We start from the raw sequence: 26,556 nt of genomic DNA on the forward strand, positions 1-26,556 counted from the left end.
TTCATTTAGAAAGCATTTTTCACACAACTGAATTGATGACAGGATATACTCTAAAAATAAGGCATTTTTCTCACAACTGAATGGATGCGCAACTTTTTAATAGAAAACATTTTTCTCACAAATGAATGGTTTGGTAAGGTTGCATACTGCATCATTCCAAGTTTTGGATAGTTTTCTTTTAAACTCCAGACAATCTTCTTCCTTTCCTCTATCATCATTATTTGGTTCACCAGTTTTCCAGCTTTCGAACGTTGTAAAGGGTTTTCCTGTCATTGACCAAATCCAGTTTCCCTCAACATCAGCATCTGTTCCACCAGTCCAAAAAGGGACTATTGAAACAAATAATTGAGCAATTATCAATTTCTAAGAGAATCAAATAAACTCACGGGTAAGAAAAGATTAATATCATAATTACAAAACAAATATGTTAACTTCACACTTCAATTTTACAGATGTAATTAACATATACAATTATATAATTAAGATTTTGACACATTGAAAGTGCATATCCAAACAAGCTAAGCGGAGCATCCCCTGCGACAGTACATATTTTTGAACATGAGTTGTGTACAGACACAAAACTCTTTTGGTAATAAACCTGGTTTGCGTTCTATGCGCACGTATGTACCTTTTATCAGAATAAATGTGATTGGACGATTTTATTTGGAAACAGATTTTTTTGGGGGTCATCTGAGTCACTCTGGTGACCTATTGCCATTGTTCTTCGTCCGTCGTCGTGCGTCTGTGCGATAATAATTTTACATTTTTAACTTCTTGAAAACTACAATGCCAATTATTACTATTTTTGGTGTGAAGCATCTCTATGGTAAGAGGAATCTAAATTATGAATTCATGGGTCTACCTCCCGCGGGAGGCCACAGGCGGGGCAAAATATGAAAACCGCCAAATTTTCAAAACTCTTCCTCTCTACTCCCACACATGTGAGGAAAAAACTGAATGTATGGTTATGATGTACATGAAGCCTTCTACCAAAATTGTGAAATTCATGGACCCTGGGTCAGGGTTTCAGGCTGTAGGGTGGGGCCACTTTGGTCTTATAGTGAAAATGTATTAATTCATAAATATTTGAATAAAGCTGAGTGCATGGTTATTATGTCTACGGACTTCTTAACCTAAATTCATGATCCTTGGGACAGGGCTTTTAGGCCCTAGGGCGGAGCTAATTTAGCCATATAGTGAAAATGTATTAAATCTTAGAAAATCTTCTTCTTCTTTACTCCAACACACGTGGGGAAAACTGAATGCATGGTTATTATGTCTAGAACTCCTTTACCGAAATTTTGAAATGCATTGCCACAGGGGTCAGGGGTTTAGGTCGTGAGGGAGGGCAATATGGCCTTATAGTGTTAATGCATATGTTAAAAAATCTTCTCTACAGACATAGAACACGGAATAAAAACTAACTGCATATTTAGAAAAAATATATCCTGTCATAATAACCTGCATGTAAGGAAAGGGTCATGGCTGGGTAGTGGGGGAGGGAGGAGGTAATGTATTTGTCTTATAATTTTACTCTGCTCAGGAATTTCAATGAAAGAAATGAGTTAATTCATGTGTTAAGAAAAGAAAAAAATGAAGCTGTCCATCAAAGTTATCAATAAGATATTGTGAAAACATTTGAAAAGAGTTCAAGAAAGAGGATTATAACAGTTAATGGAGTTATCTTCCCTTGCTTCATATTTAGTAATTAATCATTAAATATCATGTAATTATTTATAAGAAGTTCTATGATCAAAATAGTTATGCAAGTAATTTTATCATTTGAAACAAAAAGAGTTTTTAATTTTTTTTAAATAAACAAGTAGAATTAATAAGTAGTATACAAGCCACCTTGTTTAACTTTATCTTTGAAAACATTCAAATATAAAACCTTCTTAGAATGTTAACATACTTGGGAAAAATAGTTTACATGGAAGCTCTGCACCTTTTCAGTAGCAGGTCACAATGTAATACGTGATAGGTCTTGTGCTTATCTATAGGATTAAGAGTCCTTTCCTAAATATTTCGGGCAGGGATCCCGGATGTGGATGTCATTGCAACATAAAATTTTCTACTTCATAATGAAACTCAATTAAATGCATTTATGAGACTCCTCCACAATTTTGTGTGTCGGTTATAGTACTCCGGTGACCGTAAAGGCCTACTGGCCTCTTGTTTATACGTTATTTTGTTCCACATATCTGGAATATCGTGTTCCAAATCTGAAAGGTCTGTTTTTACCATAAAACACGGTTTAACTGTATTTTTTTTAAATTTAAGGTGGAATGTCCCTCTAAATATTCCCACTTTCTTTCTGATAACTCACAATTATCAAGGCATGTAGCAACAAGGGAGGCGGTATTGGTCCCCATTTTGTGCTGAAAAAAGGCGACATTTATTTAAATTCAAGTATTAAAAGACAAAATTTGAACAGAACGAATTGAACCCCGACTTTTACGGGAGGGGGGGGGACAAAAAGTTATAAAAGTTTCACTAAAAATTACAAGAAACTAATCATATTGATTAAATTTTTATGAGGTAATATTTATACCCCCCACCCCCCGTTTTCCCATCCCCAAATGCATCGTTTTCCCCCAAATATAACATAATTATATATACTAGAACAGTACATGAATAATACGTGTTTGATATTTTGGGCCAGATAATCTCAGATGGAATATCTCCATTTCTCTCTTAATAGCTCGTTCACAAAGGTTAATGAATTATAATTGGGAAAACATACTAAGACAATTGCAAACTCTAGACTTAATCATCATCATGTGAAACTTATAACATTTCAAATATTTAAAGTTGAATCAGGTTTTTCTATTCTGAAAGATCAGATATGGGAAAACAAAATTTGAAAAAGAACAGTATCACATTTTATTCAAATAATACATCTCTATATTAAAAGTATGCCAATTACTGGAAGATCTTTCATTTTATCTCCTTTTTGTGCTATAATAGCAAAATGCTCTGGTTTACACTTTTTAGCATTCTAAAACGTATGGAATCATTTACTATTAACTTATACAAAATAAAAAACAGAAAACCTTTTCTAAAAAATTAGAAATTATGGTAATTAATCATATATACTGTATGTAAAACCTGCATGTAGAACCTTCAATAGTAGAGGGATATTACACCTTAACCGGGTGGTTAAATTTAATGGTACTCCGATAAATGCAGTAGAAAGATTACGCCTGTCAATTGAGTTTCACACCTTTTCACCTGCTAACCCCCATTGGTAGCTGGTATACACACTCTGACTTCCCAATTCACTTTCAAATATTATCGACATTGCTTGTTAGAAAGGATTCGTCACGCCCCAATGCACGTGGCTTAAGTATCTTCACACTGCGCACATGTCAAGTGACACCTCTTTTTTTAACACTCCTCTATTTACAAGAAATGTTCACGATGGGATTTTGCCTATGACAACAGCAGTTTTGCAACAAGTCGAGAAACATTCGCACTAATCTTTTAAAATCTCACATCAAACGCACGCTACTTACATCCTTAAATTCCGATAAAATTCCTTAAATACTCTCCAACTGAACTTTTATTCTGCAGCCACATTGACTTCTGGCAGGGCCAGCCATTTTGACGTCTTCAAGAAAGACAGATTCTGATTGGACAATCAGGAATATTAACCAATGAAATTCAGTTTATCATTTTTTATCACAATGGCCGGTCTGGTCAGAAGTTGATGAGGCTGCAGAATAAAAGTTCAGTTTGGAGAGTGTTTCAGGAATTTTATCGGTTTCGTTTAGAGGAATTTTTGAATAAAGAATTAATAAACACTCTCAGTACATGCATCTCTCAGGGAGAGGGGGTGTTTCCTCGAGCTCAGTTCAGGGGTTCCTAGTTCAGGGGTTCCTACTGCAAGGCATGGCCAAAATGATCATATAGTGTTAATTATATAATATAATGTATTAACATACAATGTCTAAAAATACGTCTTGTAACACTGAATAGAAATTGACTGCAAATGAAGGACGACCAAAATGCCAAATTTCATGACACCTAAGGTAGGGGTTCTGTCTTGTGGAAGAATATTATGATTAAAATCTTTTTGTTCTGCTGAAGAAATGTAATGAAATAGATTAATACATATTTAGAAAAGCTAGTGAAGCTGTCTGTCAAAGTTTCGATATCATGACAACCAAAGCAGTTTTTGTAGTTTCGTTCAAATTCATGGCACCAGGATCAGGGGCTTGGGTTGGGTTCAAATGATTCTATAGTGAAAATACATTAATTGTTTAAAAATCTTCTTCTCTGTTCCAGGATATTAAGCAGATGAGCTAAGTACATAGTTATGATGAGAAAGAATGTCTCTTCCAAAATTGTGAATTTCATGGCCCCAGGGTCAGGGGTTCTTGTGTTAGGGTCGGGCTTTAATGATTATATAGAGAAATGCATTAACTATTTGAAAATCGTCTCCTTTGCTCGTGAATTTTAAGCAAATGAATATAAGTACATAGTACTGAACAGGAAGAATGCGTCTTTAAAAATTATGAAGGTCATGGCAGCTGGGTCAGGGGCTCTGGTGTTAGAAAGGGGCTCTAAATGAATGTAATGTTACATGATTAGAAAATGTAGGCAGATTAAATAAGTTAAATATAGGCTTTAGATTCATTTAATGCAGCTACCAAGTTAGAAAATATTTTCATCTCATGATAATACTATAATTGAGGGAAAGCTGAATTAAAATTTAAACGACATTACAAAAACATACCATTGTCATCTGACGACCCCAGTAGATTATTTCTTATAAACACATTTTCCTCCGCCGTTTCGATTTCCACCAATTTGGAACCATATCGTATGCAGTGCATCTGAAATTATTGCTACATAGATTGCTTAGCTGGTAATATACGTTTGCTATGATGTTGTATAATTAGCCAATATAGTAGCTTTACAGCCATGCAAATTAACTTACAGCGGCATCTTCGTGCATCTTCTTTTCTTTCAATACCAAGTAACAGGATGTTTCAAAACTAGTCCAATGTGGTGGACAAGAATGCTGTTTTGGGAACCGTGCTACAATAGTGGAATAAGATTTATATTATTCATCGGTTGATATAAAATTTCATTAATTCTAAACATGTCATTGTAACTTATCGAAGCTTTTACAACCAATTATATTTCATTATGGATTGGAATGCAGATTCCATTTAGTTTTTGTCTGCTGTCTCGCATCATTCACTGTCGATAGGTCAGAAACTTTTAATTAGTTTCAGTTTCTTTACATAAACGTTTTAGCCTCTTATGTCCAAATTATGAATATCTTTACCTGTACGGGAATGGGAACCTTTATAATGAATTTCACAAATGCCACACCCCGTAATTATTGGGATTTACACATGGAAAATATAATACAATTCTCAACAAGAGGCTATCATGCCTTGGACGGTCATCTGAGTGCCTCAGCCCGAGATTCCTTTGATTGTTACCTCCACCTTTTATTGTTTGATGTTTAAAGTATCTATACCTATGAATTAAGACATTTTGCCATTAAACTACAAAATGCCTGTACCAGACAAACTGCTTACTTCTTTTATATTTCAACACATTGAATTGATGATTTACTTGAATTTTACCTGTCAGGTAATTATTGTAAAATAAATTAAAAACATACTCTTATTTACGAGAAACCAGCCCCGATATAGCAATCAGAGTACTGAAAGTACCCAGTGCTTACCCAGCTTCTGTATGTATATAACAGATATGTGTATATAACATTTTGTATTCGCACTATATTTCCTCATCACTGCGTGGCAGCCCTTGGAATGATGAACGTAAACCCCATACATTAAAATCACAATAGCCCGTACATTAAATTCACAATAGCCCGTGCAGTTATGTGCACAAACTCCTGAAAATTGTTCCCTAACCAGTTTAAATGATGTAAACTTCTGCTCATAGGGGGCGGTTATTCCATGCAGCGGAAGTAGAAGTCTAACGATAATAAAGCGCTGAGCTATGCATAGCGCTTTAAAAATGAGAATAAGGAGGTGGACACGCTTTGGCGGATCATTAGGAGTTTGGGTCAAATTACTCACTTTCTATGAATAATGTTGAATGATAACGTAAAGAATAAATTTATTTATTTGAAACTTATTTATGGTATGCATAGCAATTGAGATTTTACATATGTTCAGTAAATGAAATTGCTATCTATTTGCATACCTTAAACCAAAGTTGTAATCATGGATGACAACTTAGGTTTTAGATATGCAAGTAGTTATTCCATAGTATCTACCCGATGATTACATGTAACTCACTCTACACTTTCGGCCACGTGAATTAATCAACCTGCGTGTTTTAAGCCCCTGCGTACACGTTTAAAAATTATTACATAATATTTAATATTAATACCACGACAGGTTGGTAATAAAACTTATGAATTAAGTTGTGAACCGTGAGGCCATCATTAAAAATATCTATGTTTCCCCTAACCCGACCCTAAATTTTGAAGTTGGGTAGGTACATTGTAGGTAGGTAAATAATTTTTTTTTCTGTAATGGCACAATATAAAATACATTATAAATTATAAATGATAATGAATAAATCAATTCTTTAAATAATTACAAAACTAAAAAAAATATGACCAGCTGTAAAACTAATTTTATACTTGTACTGATGGAATGTAAAACAAATTTTTAATATCGGATTCAAAATTTGATATTGTTCATCTTAAATTCTAACATGTTTGATTCAATGACTAGAGGTGCATGAATACATTCATTATCAGTTGTATGTTGATGTACATGTAAACCTATATTTAAATATCATTTTAATGGTCATAATGTACCTACTTCAAAGTATCGATTAATTTTTCAATATTTGGTATATAAATTTTGTCTAAAAGTATATTAAAACAATAATATTTGATAAACTAAAGATAGTGTAATAAATGTAAATAATAAAATAATGTAAATATTTATGAAGTCATATTTAATGATTCTACAACAGTGAGGTTACACAAAATCACCACACTTGCAGAGAATGTTCTTCTTTGACAAGGAAATTTTAACCCAAATTAGATACTAAAGATGTTTGTAAAGCCTACATGCAATTTCATTTAAATAATAGTCATAACCAAAACCAACTCTTTTGTATCTGTTGATTTGAAAGTTGACTGTTTAATTTTTTCAAAACGTAAATAGTCTTTTATCATACAGGTACCAACCTAATTTTTGGGAGATTAATTTCTCCTTAACAGAAAAGTAGGAGGAAGTTTGACATCAGGAAGACTGTCAATATCTTATACAGCATAACCTACAAGAATGATGATATACACTGATCCAACCTTGATTAAAATTGGATTAAACTTTATAAGCAAGTTAATAAAAAAAATAAAACAACTTCTAAAAGGTTTAAAAACTTATTCAATCTAAATAAAATCAATCTCTGTACTTCTGTGTATTTTGGAGGTATTAGTCCAACCTTTTGACCAACTATTGTGTAGAGGATCATTTTAAATTTTAAGATAACATATGGAAGGCATATGGTTTTATGATTATTTTAGCATTAATTTGGTAGAGTTATTTACTAATTACAAGTTACCAACTTAATTTTGATATCAACACTAAAAGTAATAAACATATCGTGTAATCTTCAATGCACAGTAGACTACATGTTGCCTTACTCGTTTTTATACACGTAAAAGATAAGACAATCGATCAATCACAACAGTGGTTAACTGAGGCCATTGAAACGTCTATTGAATTAAATGATTATCATTTTAATGTCTCTGGGGTTAATTTACACCATCGTAAACTCAGAACACATTCTCTTTCGGAGGAAATTCCGGCGAAGTTACCTAATATTAAGCGAGTATTTCGCCCATGTTAATGATCGAGGCTTTCAAAATGATTGGAACACAAAAACGATGTGGGTCGTCTAAAAACGATTTTGGGTAAAATAAGGTTTCTTTATAAAAAAAAAATGTGTTTTCAATGTGGTGAAATAAACAATTCAGTCGGCAGGATTTAATTGGGTCGGTCACGTTAGGGGGAACATAAATATTTATTATGCGAGTATTTCGCCCATGTTAATGATCGAGGCTTTCAAAATGATTGGAACACGAAAACGATGTGGGTCGTCTAAAAACGATTTTGGGTAAAATAAGGTTTCTTTATAAAAAAAAAAATGTGTTTACAATGTGGTGAAAAAAACAATTCAGTCGGCGGGATTTAATTGTGTCGGTCGCGTTAGGGGAAACATAAATATGTTTAATTTTGGCCTGAGCAAATTGTAAGAACGTCTATATGAATAAACAAGTTGCTGTCCTTTAAAAAAGGACTACAATACGTGGACCATTTGCATGTGTTTCCAACGAAAACGTGAAAGCCTTAAGATTATCAGAGAATCCACCGACTCTAGCCCTCTGCTTTTTACCACTAAATTTTGTACGTTGTATTACGTATATAGCCCGGACTTTTTATCTCAGAATTTAAAGGGTTCATACTTCTAAAATAATTTTGATCTATCTATGAATGAAGTTTGCATGTATAGTATCAGGCATTCGGTGAATTCTACTATTTGCGCACACATTACGATTCGCACTACTTTATTAACTATGCAGTGACAGCTTTGTAGAAATGAAAATTTCATATTTTGATGCATTTTTCTTGAGATTTAAACTTTTATACAGTGACATAATTATTCGATCATACTTAAATGCTTAAAAAAGTTAAACGGGAAGTCCTCCTACTAAAAAAGTAAAGTTAAGTTACATGTGTATTCGGAAAACAACAAAACATTGCAAATTATGCTATTTGATGCATGTTGTAGTTTCGGCATAACATTAACTTATTTCATAATACTGATAGTTCATATCACATTCCAATCATTTCTTTAAAAGGAAAACTGTTTCTGTACTGTTACCGACAACTTTGCATATTACAGCGCCTTTGAACTTATGTGTGCATATGGCAAGGAATCCCGATCCCGATTCAGATAAACGTGTGCTAGCCTGGTTCCCTGAGGTACCCATTACGCACAGGAACCAGGCTAGCTCATGCGCAGGCTGAATTTTCCCCATAGCATCCGGTTTAACCTCGCTTATATATTTTCTGCGTGGACCTCAGGGTCCACGCAATGATGTATGCATAAAACGAGGAAGCTGGATTCTGGGATTGGGTTTATTTGTCTTTTATATGAAATTCTTATTTGGGTCAGTGATAAAATTTTGACCTAAAGATCAATATTTAGAAAAAAAGACGATGCATTACACACCCACGCCCTGGTTTGAAATAAAACATTAAAAAATGTAATTTCTTCCAGTCATCTGCAACAAAAGGAACAAGGGCACCGCAAAGCGGAGCATCCCCACGCGAAATGAAAATATTGGGGGGGGGGGGGATGCATAATTTAGAAATAAACATGTAATTGAAGAGACCAAATATTGAACTTGTTAAAAACCATTTGAATTAAAATATTTCGTTTATTCCTATTCCCATGCACGCTCTGTATGTATCTATTGGGGATGGGTGCATTTAAGTGGTTGTACAATTGCTCCTATTACTATGGGAAAAACACCACAAACGTGATAAATTTTTGTAATATAGTTTAATAAATTATCTTTATCCAGTGACATACAATTACGCATGAAGACAATTAGTGTAGGCAAATTTAAGTTTCATATTGAAAAGAAAACGTAGCCAAGATCTTGCGATTTATAGTCTGCTCTATGAGAAAATTCGAGTTAACATGTAATTTTAAAAAGAGTAACATACATATACATGTATGTATCTTCAGCAATTAACATGAAATGAATTCTCGATTAATCATGTTGACGATATTTGTCAAAGTCTCTTCTGAATTATGAACCTGTTCTTCTCTAGGTAATTCGTTAAATATAACTCGAAATTCGGCTCAGACGGCTGATTGTTTCGATTAAAATAGGGTGAACTTAATCTCCTGCTTGCTTCAGTTTTTCACTTTGGACATCCTTTCAACTCCCCATTTTCTCAAAAATGTTTGCTTCTTACCTTTACAGGGCTTACATCCAACAAAATATCAAGTTGTTGATTTGAAATATTTACCTTCACGAACCGGAAGTGGTACATAAAATTTCTTAGTTGTAATTTTAACGATATCTTAAAAAATATGTAAAGGAATTCCTTGAAAATTAATAAGGTTTGTCCTTTAAGCATGCTTATAAAGTGAACAAAGTTTGATACTCATGCTTGCGAGGGTCGCGGAAATTTAAGGAAGAATTTGGAAACAAGAATAAGCAAAGACTTGTTTTTTCTTTTGTATTTATTTATAGCGCGATCCTTCTTTTCAGGATAGGTTTGCTTAGAAGGGCCTTATGCTTTCAAGTTATGACAGCTTACTATTTCATTAACCCAAGTTAATCCAAGTGAAAACCAGAAATTGAGTCTTTGTGATGTGTCAAGTGTTGCCATCAAATCAAGGACTTGGTACATATACTAAGTGTTTATGTAAGCAAATGAATTGATTGTGATATAAATCAAAAATCATTGCGTTTAATCGCAAAATCATTGCATTTAATCGCAAAATTATTGCATTTAATTGCAAAAATTATTGCGTTTAATCGCAAAAAATTTGCGTTTATTCGCAAAATATATTGCGTTTAAACGCAATAATAGCCTTGCATTTAAAGGCAATAGTTTTTGCGTTTAAACGCAATAATTCTGCGATTAAAAGCAATACTTTGCGTTTAATCGCAAAATTATTGCGTTTAATCGCATAACTTTTTGCGTTTTATCGCAATCTTTTGCATTTAAACGCAAACTACATTGCAAATAAACGCAAAAGATTGCATTTCAACGCAATAACTATTGCGATTTAACGCAATATGAATTAATTTATTTACTGAACTGGCCTCAATAAGAGGTTCATGTATATAAAAATCATTGCCGATGTGACGAATTTGCTAATTTCTGTAATATAATTCTCATGGTATTATACGATAAAGGTTAAAAAGAAATGCCTAATATCTTATTTCTCTGAAATAATTTGACATGTATTTTAAACTGGAATATAAGTTAATGCGTACTCTTTTCTAGAAATGAGACGGATCAAGAATTTTCCAAAGTGGGTAAGTATATTTTGAGCGGCATGGGGTTCAGATACCGCCATGAGGTCCCATGTAGCTCTATTGCTACATAAATATAGAATTTTGAGAGAGAATTTTAAACCGAGTTTTCCGATTATTGAAATAGTGAAAATGGCGGGCGGGCGAGTGCCAAAAAGGTATCCTTATTGTACCGATAACTCCTCGAACAGTTTTCAAGATAGGAAGTTGTTCTCTTGCAGATCAATTATACATATATCAGAGGTATGCAAATTGCTAAGATTTTGATTTCTGATAATTTATGGAAAAAATGCATATAGAATACCCCATTTCTTTGGATAGGTAGTATTTATCAATTCAGGATTGACAAATGCATTATGAATACTGTTCACAGAAAAGAAAACCCGGTTTGCTGTCACATTGACAGCTTTTCTCTTGTTTTTTTTTGTTTTTGAAACGGGGTGGGTCAGATGAATTTGATCGTATATGAACTGGTACAGTTTTAAGCATAAAATATTTGAAAATATATACTGTATTGACGATAATTTTACAAAATTAAGTAGCTGCTTTATGGTTAACAGTATATGTTCATAAGTGGCATTAAAGCTGTATTATAATAGCTTTTCAGAAAATTTTGATCAACAAATTTCACAAAGTGAGTCTGTATTGAACCGACGTTCAGGACGTCATACTCATCTCTCGTAATAATTGCTTGAAATAAAAAAAATGTCAATTTTCATATGCATGATAGGCTTTTTTCCCAATATATTGCCGACAATGCAAAATGAAACATTTTTAAAAGTAATTTATTCACATTTTAATTTTACGACAGTTACATGTATCTTATCTATGGACCCCGTGTAATTTTTCGCAGGGGAGGGTGGGGTTAGGGGTTCTTGTCCCAACTTTGTGGTGGCGATTAGGAGGCTTTTGGAGATATTTTCTTAATTCAGCTCTGTACTTAAACAATTTGTTGCATGTACTCTAATAAAATGTGTGTATCTCTATAATATACACGTATATTCAAACAAAGTCATTTTATGTCATTTTTTTCAGTTCTAAGAAGATATTTGAAGCCGATCAAATTCTTCACTCGCATCTTTAATACATTCTCTTGATAAAATGTACACCAATCTCATAATTTGATTTTCCGAAAAATTATACTTTCTAAGAAATGTTGTTATCCAGATATAATATGACTATTGGTCTATATATTTTTTTATTATCAATTCCGTCCCTATTCTGGCGATTATGGCATGCCTTTACCTGCAGCTAGCCTTTTTCTATCGGTGACGTCACTGTTTCCATATATGGTCATGTCAAAATTCGACAAACTTGTAGACTTTACATTTGTCGATTTGTAACATGTCAACCGTGATATTTCAGATAACGGAAATACCAATGCAGAGACTACAGATGGAAAGTGTGTATTATAGTGGCAGGTAACATGTAAATAATAGCTGCAAGTAAGCATCTGTAAGAAAAATAAGATTGAAGGACTACTTTGTCAACTCTGAAGTGTTTATGCCTGAGTTTTATAGGTTATACGATCAAAATTACACTCAATAATAGTAAGACTCACAAACCAACACGATTACATATTTGGATTTACAGGTTTACATGTCTGGATTTTTGAACACGATTACCCTCCATACTAAATTGAATGTGTTAAACGTTGGAAACTGTTTCTTTATGCTCAAAATAAAAAAAAGATAGACAAATGAGCTTAAGGGGCGTGGTCACGATTTTGGTCAAAAATTATTTTTCCGATTTTAATGTTTACAATGCCTCAGTAATGCATTCTTAATATGCAACCAATACTTGAGTGTCATTTGTTGAATTAAAAGCGAGTTACAGAGCTTAAAATTCTTTGCAATGTAAACAAAGCTTCTGTTTACAATTTAAATGTTAAAGAGAAAATTCCAATTTTAGACCTTCAACGAATATGCTGAACGTTAGGAACTGTTTATTTTTGCTTGAAATGAATAAAAACACAGTTAAATCAGCTTGAAAAAAGATTATTTATTGGTATATTGAACCTCATGTATGTAAACAAAAACACAGGGCACGAGCCTTGTTTACATGACAAAGAATCTGGAGCACTATATCTTGCTTATAACTCAAAACTGACTGTCAAATTTCATTTGATTATTAGATATGCATTCCTAAGGCATTGTAAGTAAGAAAAGTAGAATTTGACCAAAATCATGACCATGCCTCTTTAAAAAAGATTTTTAAGGGTATATTGAATCTATGTAAACAAAAACGGGGCACGAGCGTTGTTTACATGACAAAGAAGTGGAAGCCCTATATCTTGCTTATAACTCTACGACTGGCAATCAAATTTGATTTTGTTACTAGAAATGCATTCCTAAAGCATTGTAAATAATAAAAACAGAAAAATAGAATTTGACAAAAATCGTGACCATGCCCCTTTAAAATAAACGAATATTAAATGTTCTAGAAAATCTCGGTAGACTGTGCAGAGTAATAACAATCTGATTACGAGATCCAATATTGAATAAATAAAACACTTTATTTTTAAGAAATAATCATTTTCGTATAATTAATGATGTCATTGCACGAATCACTCGAGGCCCAATATATATGACTTGCATGGGTCCAGGCGAAGAGTGATGTCATAAAACTTAAGTGTCTATTATCATTTCAGGTTTGTACTATGTATTTCCTTTCCTTGAACTTTTAAGTGTCTATTATCATTTTAGGTTTGTACTATGTATTTCCCCTCCTTGAACATTTAAGTGTCTATTATCATTTGAGGTTTGTACTCAGTATATCCCTTCCTTGAACATTTAAGTATCTATTATCATTTTCGGTTTGTACTAAGTATCCCCCCTTGACCTATAAGAGTCACTGTCACGTTTTCAGAAGAAAAATTTTTATTTTATTTTTTTTTTTAGACAAAAACAATGTTTCATATGGGTTTTTACAATAATCCGCCAATGTTGTCAGTCGTCGAGTTACAAGCGAGATCCTTTGTAATGTAAATAATTGCTAGATCATGTCTTAGTTTTACATATTAGGCGTTAAATCTTAAACAGCAAGTTTAAAACGAAATTGAATGTGACAAATACTAGAATTTGTTTATTTTTCTTTATAACGAACTAGCTTGAAACATCACTTTTTTCTAGTATATAAAATAAAATGTAAACAAAACATAACAAAGTTTATCGCTTATAACATGACAACTAGGATTAAATTTTGGTTGACCATTAAAAATACCAAACTAAGTGGTTATTATGCCCTTTTAGATTAAACAGTATACATATTTTTCCGTTTCATTCGGGTTTGAAGTTAACAATTAGTGAACAATTAGAAGCATCCTGTAAGCTGTATTGGACATAATGTTTTTGCAATAAAAACGCTAACTTCACAACCAACAGGATAATTTTACTCTTATAGCTTGACTGTGTTTGATGTAGGCGTATATATACTTCTCAATCAATACGTTATGCACGCCAAATAAAGAACCAAAATGAAAGAACAATTTAAAAGTCTCACGCCAATTTTTCCATATCTTTTTGATTTTAGGGTGTTTTTATGGAAAAAACCTAACATTAGCATTAAATATGGGGATAAAAACCCCATCTGATTTTTTTCGGGAATGGTGGTTTTTTTCCCCCATAAATAATTTCATGGGGTTTCTTGCCCCATGGGGTTAATTGCAAAACCCCATGGGGTTTTCTGTGGGGTATTTTTTCCAAGCTAAAATCCCATGGGGTTGGAACTTTTAAGTTCAAATATCTAAAAAAAACTATCTAAAAATGTTTCAACTTTTTTTCCATAAATTTATTTAGAATAAAAAAACCACCATTTGGTACTAAACCTTGGTCGATATTGTGAATGGAAAGGGGTGCGCAACGCCAGAAAAATGTCCATTCCGAAGTTATTATTATATACTTATATAAAGAATAACAAAGCAAAAGCCGAAATCTGGAAAGACTTCCTACTGATTCAAAAGAATGGAACACTTGTACAAAATGTTGCTGTCTGCAAGTTGTGTAAAGTCCAAGTTAATACTCCGGAGGAACTACAAATTTGTACGCACATAAAAAAAGTAAGCACCCATCAATGACCACCCCAGCTGGAGACATTTTATCTTCCCAACGATCTACCTTAAAGTCCAAGCATGTTGACTATCTCATTTTTTTGAAAAAGAACATGAAAGTGTAATTGATATTTTTACATGAAATTTGTTAATTTTTTTTGAGTCGTGTTTTTCTCCCCACACCTCTAGTCAAAAAGAGAGTAGTCATGCACTTATGATAAACTACTTCTTTTACAGTGCACTAATACATGTACAATATATATATATATGTATCATGTTTCCACTTATTTGTGAGAGTCATGTTTTTAGGGTGTTGCTAAAACGCAGAACGGAAAACGGAACGGAACGGAAAAAGAGTATGACGTTTATCGCTTAAATATTGTATAGATTGAACAAAACTTTTACTTTATAACGCTATTTATATTTTATTGGAGGTTGATTTTAATCAACTCTCCTATGCAGTTACTCTGGCAAACCGAAAGTGAAGCAGTGTTTGGACCTAAGCACAAATCATCACCGCTGACAAGTCTTAATTCTTGAATAAAATAGAAAAAATCGAGGTAATGAATGCTAAAGCATTGTTTTTTAAGGAAACTTATCTATAAACACTTTGAAAATAGTAAGATTTTATATAATTATATATATATTATATATAATTGTTATATATTATATAACAATTTAGATATTTATGTAGACTCATGTATTCCTACACCAGAGTTTAATATAGTCTCGTTCAACCAGACGCTCGGCTGTCTCCGTAAATCTCCGACAAACAGAGAGACTATCTTGCTTGTCGGAGATTAACGGAGACAGCTGAGCGTCTGGTTGAACGAGACTGGAGTTCAATATCAATAGTGCTTGGATCCATACAATTTTTAGAATTGTTTCGATTACTAAAACATAGTTTGAAATCTATCTTTAAATATTACACAACATGATTCATATGGGGTTTCTCTAAATTCTTGTCTAAAAAGTGTAATTAAAATTCATATCAATAATAAGTGCGTAATTTAAATACAGACTAGAAACTAATTGCCGCGCAAGATAAGTTTATTTTAAAATAAATGATAATCGATAAAATCAACTCCCGTCAGTACTTTGATAAATAATCATTATCAAAAGGTTGCGTAATTATTTGATATCATTCCTACGAATGTCTTTCAACTAAATCATTGCTTAATAAAGTACGAAACGGAGAAATGAAATGTACACACATTGTTATTAAATAAGCTTTTAAAATAACTTTTAAAATACTTTCCTTTTAGAATATTATTGGAAAAATAGTGTAGGGCAGTTGGTTGAAGCGTTTGGTTGTGTTTTTCGTGACTTCGAAACTTATTTGGGATTTTATACTTATTTTTAAAAAAAAATCAAACATGATGTACCCTCATCCACATTGAATTTTTAGTGATCCATACTATTTTAAAAATTTATTAATAGCATTATTGATATCAATAATGTGACCGACGAACAACATCCACTTTCATTGTTAAGAGGTTTTGCTGCAACATCTGTTTGCTAACCTTTTCGTCTCGCTATTTTAAAGATAATTAATCGAAAACAGAATAATTTCATTAGATTACTACTGCTCTAGATGTACTGCAAAGCCTCCTTAAAATTCTTCTAATATCGGCGTTCGTTTACCTATGTGATTCTAAATTCCTTCAACTAATTCAAAATAGAGGGCTGGAAATGTTGTTTAGTTTGATAAACTGGGACTAGTGGTCAAAGCACATAATGTTAATTGTAAAAAAATCATACATTTTCTAAAAAAATAAAAATAAAAAATTGAATATGGAGAACAGTTTTAACAATATTAAAAAAATACATGAAGTATATCGTTTTAAGCTTGTTTAACACATCTATAAAGTAAATAACATTATATAACATTTTTCGTAATCCATTCCGTTCCGTTTTCCGTTCTGCGTTTTAGCAACACCCTGTTTTTTCGGTCACCTGAGTCACTCAGGTGACCTATTGCAATTGGTCTTTGTCCATCGTCGTGCGTTAACAATTTTACATTTTTAACTTTTTCTTAAAAACTACCAGACCAATCGTTACCATTTTTGGTGTGAAGCATCTCTATGGTAAGAAGAATCTAAATTGTGAAATTCATGGCTCTACCACTACTGGAGTGCCACGGGCGGGGCCAAATATGCAAAAAAAGCCAAATTTTCAAAAATCTTCTTCTCTTACCCCACGCATGTGAGGAAAAACCTGGTTGCATGGTTATTAAGTCCATGAAGCCTTCTACCAAAATTGTGAAATCTATGGCCCCTGGGTCAGGGGTTCTGGCTCTAGGGTGGGGCCAATATTGCCAAATAGTAAAAATGTATTAAATCGTAGAAAATCTTCTTCTCTACTAACATATATATTTTTTAAAAACTAAATGCATGATTATGATGTCCATGAAGCCCTCTACCTAAATTGTGAAATTCATGACCCCTGGGTCAGGGGTTCAGGCTCTAGAGTGGAGCCAATATGGCCATATAGTAAAAATGTATTTAATCGTAGAAAATCTTCTTCTCTACTATCATATACATGTATATTTGTTAAAAACTAAATGCATGATTATGATGTCCATGAAGCCTCAACCTAAATTGTGAAATTCATGACCCCTTGGTCAGGGGTTCAGGCTCTAGGGTGGGGCAAATTTGGCCAAATAGTAAAAATGTATTAAATCTTAGAAAATCTTCTTCTCTACTCCCATATATATTTGTTAAACACTAAATGCATGATTATGATGTCCATGAGGCCCTCAACCTAAATTGTGAAATTCATGACCCCTTGGTCAGGGGTTCGGGCTCTAGGGTGGGGCCAATATGGCCAAATAGTAAAAATGTATTAAATCTTAGAAAATCTTCTTCTCTACTCCCATATATATTTGTTAAACACTAAATGCATGATTATGATGTACATGAAGCCCTCTACCTTAATTGTGAAATTCATGACCCCTGGGTCAGGGGTTCAGGCTCTAGGGTGGGGCCAATATGGCCAAATAGTAACAATGTATTAAATCTTAGAAAATCTTCTACTCTACTATCATATATATTTGTTGAAAACTAAATGCATGGTTATGATGTCCATGAGGCCCTCTACTGAAATTGTGAAATTCATGACCCCTTTGTTAGGTGTTCAGACTCTAGGGTGGGGCCAATATGGTATATAGTAAAAATGTTTTAAATCTTAAAAAATCTTCTTCTCTACTCCCACACATGTGGGCAAAAAAACTGAATACATGGTTATGATATCCACAATCTCCTTTACCTAAATTGTGAAATTCATTGTCCCTGCGTCAGGGGTTCAGGACATGGGGGGGGGGGGGACAATATGGCAATATAGTGTTAATGCATATAATGTTTAAAAATCTTCTTCTCTATTCTCACACATCTGTATAAAAAAACTGACTAATAATTATGTTTACCAGGAAGTCCTCTACTGAAATTTTAATTTTCATGTCCCCTCTAGAATGGGTTTTGACTCTAGGGCAGGGCCAAAATGGATGTATAGATGTTAATGCATTAAACGTTAAAAATTATCTTCTTTACTCCCACACACCTGAAAGGAAAACTGAATTCATGATTTTATAGACCAGATCTATTAGTTTTTCACCAAAATTATAGGTTTCACAGTTCTTTTTGAATTGTGGTGGTCATTACAAATTTATAATTTTTCTACTCCAGTATGAAACCTAATTAATTAGATGCATATATGAGACTCTATGACAAGTTTGTGTATGGGATATATGCTACTCAGGTGACCGTTAAGGCCAATTGGCCTCTTGTTTCTCACATCTAGTCAAAAAACTAATGATGTACTTATGTGTTCTTTTACAGTGCACTTATACAATATATACATGTATTTTGTTTCCACTTATTTAATGTTACGTAATGAGATTAAAGAGTTGTTATTTAACTTTGAGTTTAATGATGAAAATACATGAAAACTAGTCTTTAAAAACCTTTACGAGAAAAAATAATCAATATATTGCAATATTTATCGCAATATGCCACCAAATATCGCAATATGATTTTTCTGGCAATATCTATCCCTAATTAAAAGCTATTTAACTGAACGGATTTGTAAAAGTATTGATTTTTAACATACCCTTGATGGCAACAAGTTCTCCTCTGAGCTGTTTTATTTCATATTGAATTCGAAGGACTTCGTCATGATCATCTGCCATCTCTGTAGAGTATAAATGTTGACAAGCTGTAAAACTAAGAGCGGCCAAGAGAGTTACACCAATATAACGGTTCCTCATCGTATTGACATTAAGTATACAATGTATAAACGGTAAATATGCTACTTGTATCTTCCAAGTCAATAAACAATATTACAGAGAAAGGAAGTATTAATCATACAGGATCTAAATTTACATTCAAGTAGACACTTTTTAGCTCACATGAGCTGAAAATCTTCTTCTCAAGAAATACTGAGTCAAATACAACGTACTTTAGGATAAATCATCCTTATGGGAAGGAAAATATAAATTGCCAAAATTAAGGGCTAATTCTCTTTCAAATTTTAGTAATTTACGAAAGTAATAATAAGACAAAGAGAATGGGGTCAATCACTTTAACTTCGGGCTCGATATTTCATATATCGAAAACCAGTTTAGAGATCAGAAGCAGCTATCTTGAAGTTGAACGGAGATGAATTTAATTTGGTTGTTGTGCAACAGTTAACATGAGAAGGGAATATTTTAAACATCCAAAATATATTTGTGCCGTTTATGTGAAGTAAATTGAGGTTTATATTTCAATGCGTTGACATTTTCATTAGTGACGGTGGGTTAAGTTTGAGTTTCTTTTTATTTTAACCTGAGAGGAACCATCGTCTTTATTTTAGAATTTAAAATTTTTACGTGTAGACCAGTAAATCAGACAGCTGATTGTTTACATATACCTTCGCTAAATCTGATGCACTGACATATTACAGAATACTAGAGAGCTCTATTTATTATGTTGGTACATGTAATTCGGTACGATATCTACGTAATGGTTGATTAATGCAACATGTTTTATTAAGATGCTCAGCAATTTCAATCTAAACGGAGATTATTCTCGCTGCTAGAAATATATAAGTATATATATGATGAAAAATATATTGAGGTTTTTTTCTTTGTTTTAGTGCATTTTTCTCTTCTTTTAATTGTTTACAAATTTCTATTTACTAACCTGGGAGTCAAACTTCGAGTTATAAGCAAGATACAGAGCTTTGTGCAAAATGCTACTGGATGTTAGTACACAAAGCAGAGGTCATGCTTTAGTTCGTTTATATTTTAAATGCAGTTATGCTGAATAGGAAATACCAAGTTTAAAAATCTTAGGTTGAATGTAATAAACAAAACAAATGAACAAAAACAAGACACAAACCAAGCTATTGAACTTGCTTATAATTCTACGATTAACACTGAAATTTTGGTTGATCAATAGAAATGTCTTGCTAAAAGGATGATATGTTGTAACTACTTTCTGATGCCCCTTCTTCAACAATGAATTGCATAATATCTACACAAAATTTTGATAGTTTTTCAAACACAAGTTAAATAAAACAACGTCTTTTAAACAGTTTCCATAGTCCTGACACATTATTATTTTGAGGATAAAAGCATTATCGGTGTTCTTAAAAAAATATTGCAACGGAAAATCATCTTTGTTTGTGGACATTTGTCGTTTTTCATTAAAGCTGAAAATAATTGGTACAATAGAGCGACATGCCTGTCAATACATTTATTTGAATTATAGCTCTTTAACATGTGACAACGTTTTTCAGTTTATTCATCAGTCAAGTGAGTTTGGATATAAAACTTCATACGAAATGAATTCATGTCTGGTTAACGACAATCGACAATCGTTTATAATGGAGAAGGCAAATTAAATTTTTTAATGTTTTTAATTTGAGGAATTGAGCACAATCTTTCTGGTGCATTGAGGTACACTTTTCTTCTTTCACATATAGGATTTTAAAAATAAAATACAATAACCAGTAGGTAGTGGAGGGAGAAAATGTACTTTTATGCTATTTTACTCGTTTTATAAAGTGATTTGGGGGGGGGGGGCTATTTTAAAGGGAACTGAAAGTTAACCGTAAACACCAACTGAAAATTTAGTTATTTACTAGACTTTGACCCGTGCGTGCACGGGTTGACATATTGCATATGATATCGGACATTCACGAAATATATACATCGACACACCGTATTGTTGACATTTACATAACCAATCTATAAGCATGCAGCTTTTAAGCCTATAATAATGCTATTAATTTCACTACATTCTGCATAGTTAGAATAATCTGTGTCTCGGGACAGGCCTTCACCACAGTTAAAATGCCTCTCATATACCCGTAATGTAGCAAAAATTTGCAGAGAAAATTAATGAAGCTGCGTTGAAAATGACAGTCAAATTATTCATACATGTAGTTATTATTTTTATTTCCAAATTTTGTGCACGGGATTTCTCGAAATCTATTCGACCGATTTCGATCATTTATTCACAGATGTTTTGGGGTTTTCTAAACTAGATCCATTTTTGTTATTTTGTTCGTTTTGATCTGTATCTTTTTATCAGTTGTTATTTTGTTACAACATATATAACAAAATTAGTAGATAATCAAAAGTTCTCTCCAACAAAATCAAGAAAAAGGGGCTGGCGCCTTTTTTTAAGGGGCCAAGACATTCGTAAACTCTATAACAAATAACTTAAAAACGATAAAGATTTTGTGATGCATTAAAGAAGCAAAGTTGTTGATCGAAACAATATCTATCAGGTAAAATCATTGCCACGCCCATTTATTACGTAATTAGGGATTTTTAGGGGCCAAGTACTAAAACTTTGACGCAATATATCTGGAGAAGGAGACATATTTTGTTAAGCATTGTAGAAGAGAAAATGTCTGTATTGATGATTTTAATCGATTCTATTAAACAAAACACCAATGTCTGTCCCCATTTTGGATCTAGAGGGCTGGCCCCTAAAATATTCAATCATATGTATCTAAAAAATGAACAACAATTTTAGATAGGTGTAAAAACAAAAAATTAGTTTTCTTAAGACCGTTCCAATAAATCAAGAAAAAGGGGCTGGCCCCTTAAATTAAGGGCCAAGACACTCCTTTACTCTATTACAAATAACTTAAAAATGATAAAGATTTTGTAATGCACTATAGAAGCAAAGTTATTGATTGTAACAATATCTATCAGGTAAAATCATTGCCACGCCCATTTATTACGTAATTAGGGATTTTTAGGGGCCAAAGTACTTAAACTTTAACGCAATATATCTAGAGAAGTAGACATATTTTGTTAGACATCATAGAAGAGAAAATGTTTGAATTTATAATTTAAATCGATTCCACTTAGCAAAACACGAATTCCTGTCCCCATTAAAGATCTAGAGGGCTTGCCCCTAAAATATTCAGTCATTTGTATCTCAAAATTGACAAACAATTTTAAATGAGTGTAAGATAAAAAAATATTAGTATTCTTAAGACCTTTTCAAAGAAATCAAGAAAAAGTGCATGGCCCCTTAAATTAGCGGCCAAGGCACTCGTAAACTCTATTACAAATGACTTTAAAACGATAAAGATTTTGTAATGCATTATAGAAACAAAGTTGTTAATCGTAACAATATATATCAGAAAAGATCAATATCACGCCCATTTATTACGTAATTTGGGATTTTTAGGGGTCAAAGTACTAAGACTTTGACGCAATAAATCTAGAAAATGAGACATATTTTGTTCAGCATTGTAGAAGTGAAAATGTCTGTATTGATAAATCGAATCAATTCCACTGATCAAAACACCAATGTCTGTCCCCATTAAGGATCTAGAGGTCTGGCCCCTAAAATATTCAATCATTTGTATCTCAAAAATAAACAACAATTTTAGATGGCTGTAAGAACAAAAAATGTTGGCATTATTAGGACCTTTTGAATGAACTCAAGAAAAAGGGGCTGGCCCCTTAAATTAGGGGGCAAGAGACCACATACCGTAAAAACGATCAAGATTTTGTAATGCATTACAGAAGCAAAGTTGTTGATCGTAACAATATCAGTTCGTAAAAGTCATTGCCACACCCATTGATGACGTAATTAGAGAATCTAGGCTCTAAAATCTGAAATCTTTAATGTGCTGTAAGTGAAAAAGCAAAACACTTTGTTAAGCATTTGAAAGGATTTTGACAATTGTATATCTTATTATCTTAAAGGGAGGGGTAGAGTGGAAATTCTGAAATTTCATTGATATTTTCAATGGTATCGTTTAAAAAAATTGAACGGAAGACCTACTCGTTACTCGTAACGAGATCGTATCTAGTTCTTCATTATTTTTGCTTTACAAATCTTGCAGTATTTTTCCTGAAGGAACACGTAAGCTTAAAAACTATAAGGTAAATTGGAATTTTTTTCTTTTTTTGCAACACTTGATACGAATATTACATCAATATTTAGAAAGACTTGCAAAATCACCCCCCCCCCAAAAAAAAAATTAAAGAACCAAACCAAACGAGTTCGTATGACGCCCTGTTCTGCTGTGCTTGCTATTAATTGACCCCCTCCCCCTCCAGGCCGTTTCACTCTAGATCCTCGCATAAGCAGTATTTCTGTACACTATCATTCTCTGCAAAAACCCTATGTTTTTGTTTTTCTACTAGTCCAGGAAACAGGCAAACAATATCTTATCATTTAATTTCTTTATTATTTAGGAAAAATGAGCACATGACCAACGCATATACACGTAAACAAATGGTAAGAGTAAAAAAACAAACATTGAATCTTTTCTTTAGGCCAGTTTGAATCCAGAGAAACTCATTCTGGTGTACTGATTACTCTCCAGATAATTTCCCGCAAAAAGCAAACCCACCCGGACATAAACAACGTCTCCTTCCGTCAGACTTAGAACGGTCATTGAGGAGGCGACCGTCCTGTCGTTGTGATCCATTGCGTCAGCCCACGTGATGTCCTTCACCTGACCATTGGCAACGATCTCTATGGTACTGTGAGATTTGTCGACTGCGGCCGTGGTTGTATGGAACACATAGATCCCGCTTTCTGGCGCAGTGAAGTTTCCCGTTTGCACGTTATAGCCGTTTCCAACATTGGTTTCAACTCGATCGTAGACGAATGTTTTGTATTTGGAAATTGTGTTGATCAAAACATTTTGGGACATGTAGACAAAAAAGGCAACCTGCCGACCTGAAATTAACAATCGTTAACTTATATGTGTATAATTCTAGTAATTTAAGTGTTCGTTCATTTTACATATAAATACATCATTTGGTGATTTTGCAATTGCCGGTATGATGGTATAGCAAAGCCTCCCCCCCCCCCCAAAAAAAAATAAAAAATAAGAAATCATATAATCCTGCGTCAGCTTCTTATAATTTATTTTGACCTGCAATATTAATTCTTGCTACATTCAAATGACGTATGAAACAATTTTTTTTCTCATATATTCTGTAATTAAACAACATACAGATGTTATTAAATTTGTCTGTTTAAGGGGGGGATGGAGGGCCTTATTAAGGTCTTCCGTTTTCCAACGGAAGACCTTATTGTTTTCGTTCGGTTTCTTTTTCCCTATTAATAAGGTCTTCCGTTTCCAACGTACAGTTTATTATTTTTTTTCCAAATTTTGTGCACGCGATTTCTCGAAAACTACTCAACCGATCTCAACAATTTTTTCACAGATGATGGGACATTATCTGAATTTTATATGTTTTTGAATTTTTTGTCGTTGTCACTTCCGGTCCAGATTTACGGCTGATTTTGTAATTTTTTACGACCAATTTTATGCAGAGCTGATCTCAGAAACTATTAGAGATATGACTTTGAAATTTTCAGGATAGGTAGAGCGTGGTTTGAAGTTGTGCACTATTTAGTTGTTTTGCACCAGTGGCGCTATTCCTAGGAGCTCGCTTAGGCACGAAAATGGGGTACAGATTTCGAATCAAAATTTTCATATGTTTTGATCAGTATCTTTTTATCAGTTGATATTTTGTTAAGACATAAAGAATCAAAAGTTCTATCCAATTAAATCAAGACAAAGGGGCTGGCCCCTTTAATTAGGGACCAAGAGACTCGTAAAGTCTCTTACGAATAACTTGAAAACGATAAATATTTTGTCATGCATTATAAAATCGAAGTTCTTGATCTCTACATTATCGGTTTGAAAAAGTCATCGCCAGGCCCATGTTTAACGTAATTAGGGTTTTTATTCTTTATCTTAAAATTTGGGGGGGGGGGGGGTGAAATTGTATTGATATTTCATGGTATCATTTAAACTTTAAAAAAAATCGGACGGAAGACCTACTCGTTACTCGTAACGAGGTCGTATCTAGTGATACCAAATCCTGCACAATCTTCTACAGAAATCGTTATGTGCATGGCGTTTAAGAGTGGTAGACAATAAGTTAAATAATGTTGTCTGAGGTGGGATTGGAACGCACCTTTGGGTTCGCGCAGAGAGTGCCATCAAAAACACTTAATTCATGGACGTGAGAGTGTGTTAATGCCACGTTAAGGACATAAATAGAAAGGCCAGATCTAAATAATGTTAGTATTTGCTTGAACAGTGGGGAACATGTCAGTTTCAAAAGATGCGATCGGAAAGCAAACCGAAAGTAGAAATCGCGGGTTCAGTTTACACCAACGCAAGGAAGTCCATAAACAATTAGTTATGCATTCTGCACATGTATTTCTGCCTTTAACGTTTTTCTCACGTCGTTTACAAGGATAGTCTACTGTTTGAATTAAATGGGATTGATATATGCTTGATAAATGAAGAAATGACGAAACACGTAACATGTAAATTTATTCAGTATAAAATCGATGACTGTAATTTTCACAGTTTCAACATTCAGAAATAATGCATATGCTTTCTGATTTAACAGAATACAAAGAAATATACATGCATCTGAATAGTTATACCTTTGCTTACATCCCGTGCACTGTGTACATTTTGATTCCCCGTACAATCAATACGTGCTGTTTGATTTCAGGATTTTAATTATAAAGTGTTCATTCTGCTTAAGATTTGGCCGACAATAAGAATGAGGTCCGATGTACATTTACATGAGATTTTATTAGAATTGAGTGAAAGGATCGGGAGTTTCAATTTTTTTCCCTTACAGAATTTTTTCATTGATGACGTCACTTCCGTTTTTGAGATATCGTCGATTTTATGATTTTTTTAGGGGTATTTTGTCGGTGGAACTCCTCTTTAACTATTGCAGATATAAAGTTTAACTTTTCAGGGTTGGTAAACAGGGTTGGCCGACGCTTGCCTTGACCCGATAATTGAGATTTAAAAAAAGTCATGAATTTTCGTGCTTTTCTTTCTTTATCTCCTTTCTGGAAAATATTTTGTTAAAACATGTAATGTAAAAAACGTTCAAATTTAAAAGACCTTTCATTTGCTACCAAGAAAA

The 26,556-nt window shown here is 33.2% G+C and overlaps 3 protein-coding genes across 7 annotated transcripts in view; 1 reads left to right on the forward strand and 2 right to left on the reverse strand.

Moving 5' to 3' along the window:
• LOC117692745 (fibrinogen-like protein A) overlaps nucleotides 1-26,556 on the forward strand; it is a 176,131-nt gene that overhangs the window by 35,626 nt on the left and 113,949 nt on the right. The gene's annotated exons all lie outside the window — the stretch shown is intronic.
• Nucleotides 78-19,478, reverse strand: LOC105326188 (perlucin-like protein). The gene is made up of 4 exons (XM_034481644.2): nucleotides 19,230-19,478; nucleotides 4,943-5,043; nucleotides 4,739-4,838; nucleotides 78-329 (listed from the first exon to the last, which is right to left on the reverse strand). Exons 1-4 carry the CDS (start codon nucleotides 19,384-19,386, stop codon nucleotides 97-99), a joined length of 591 nt encoding a protein of 196 aa, XP_034337535.2. The 5' UTR covers nucleotides 19,387-19,478; the 3' UTR covers nucleotides 78-96.
• Nucleotides 23,806-26,556, reverse strand: part of LOC105342159 (complement C1q-like protein 2) — a 107,268-nt gene continuing 104,517 nt past the window's right edge. For both annotated transcript variants that reach the window (XR_010712064.1, XM_066079377.1), the window contains one exon: nucleotides 23,806-24,322. Coding sequence is in view for 1 of the 2 variants with exons in the window: in XM_066079377.1 (XP_065935449.1) it covers nucleotides 23,910-24,322 (413 nt within the window). In the remaining variant the exon portion in view is untranslated. The remainder of the gene's footprint in view (nucleotides 24,323-26,556) is intronic.

This window comes from Magallana gigas, chromosome 3 (genome assembly GCF_963853765.1).
Source record: "Magallana gigas chromosome 3, xbMagGiga1.1, whole genome shotgun sequence".
NCBI classification, from domain to species: Eukaryota; Metazoa; Mollusca; class Bivalvia; order Ostreida; family Ostreidae; genus Magallana; species Magallana gigas.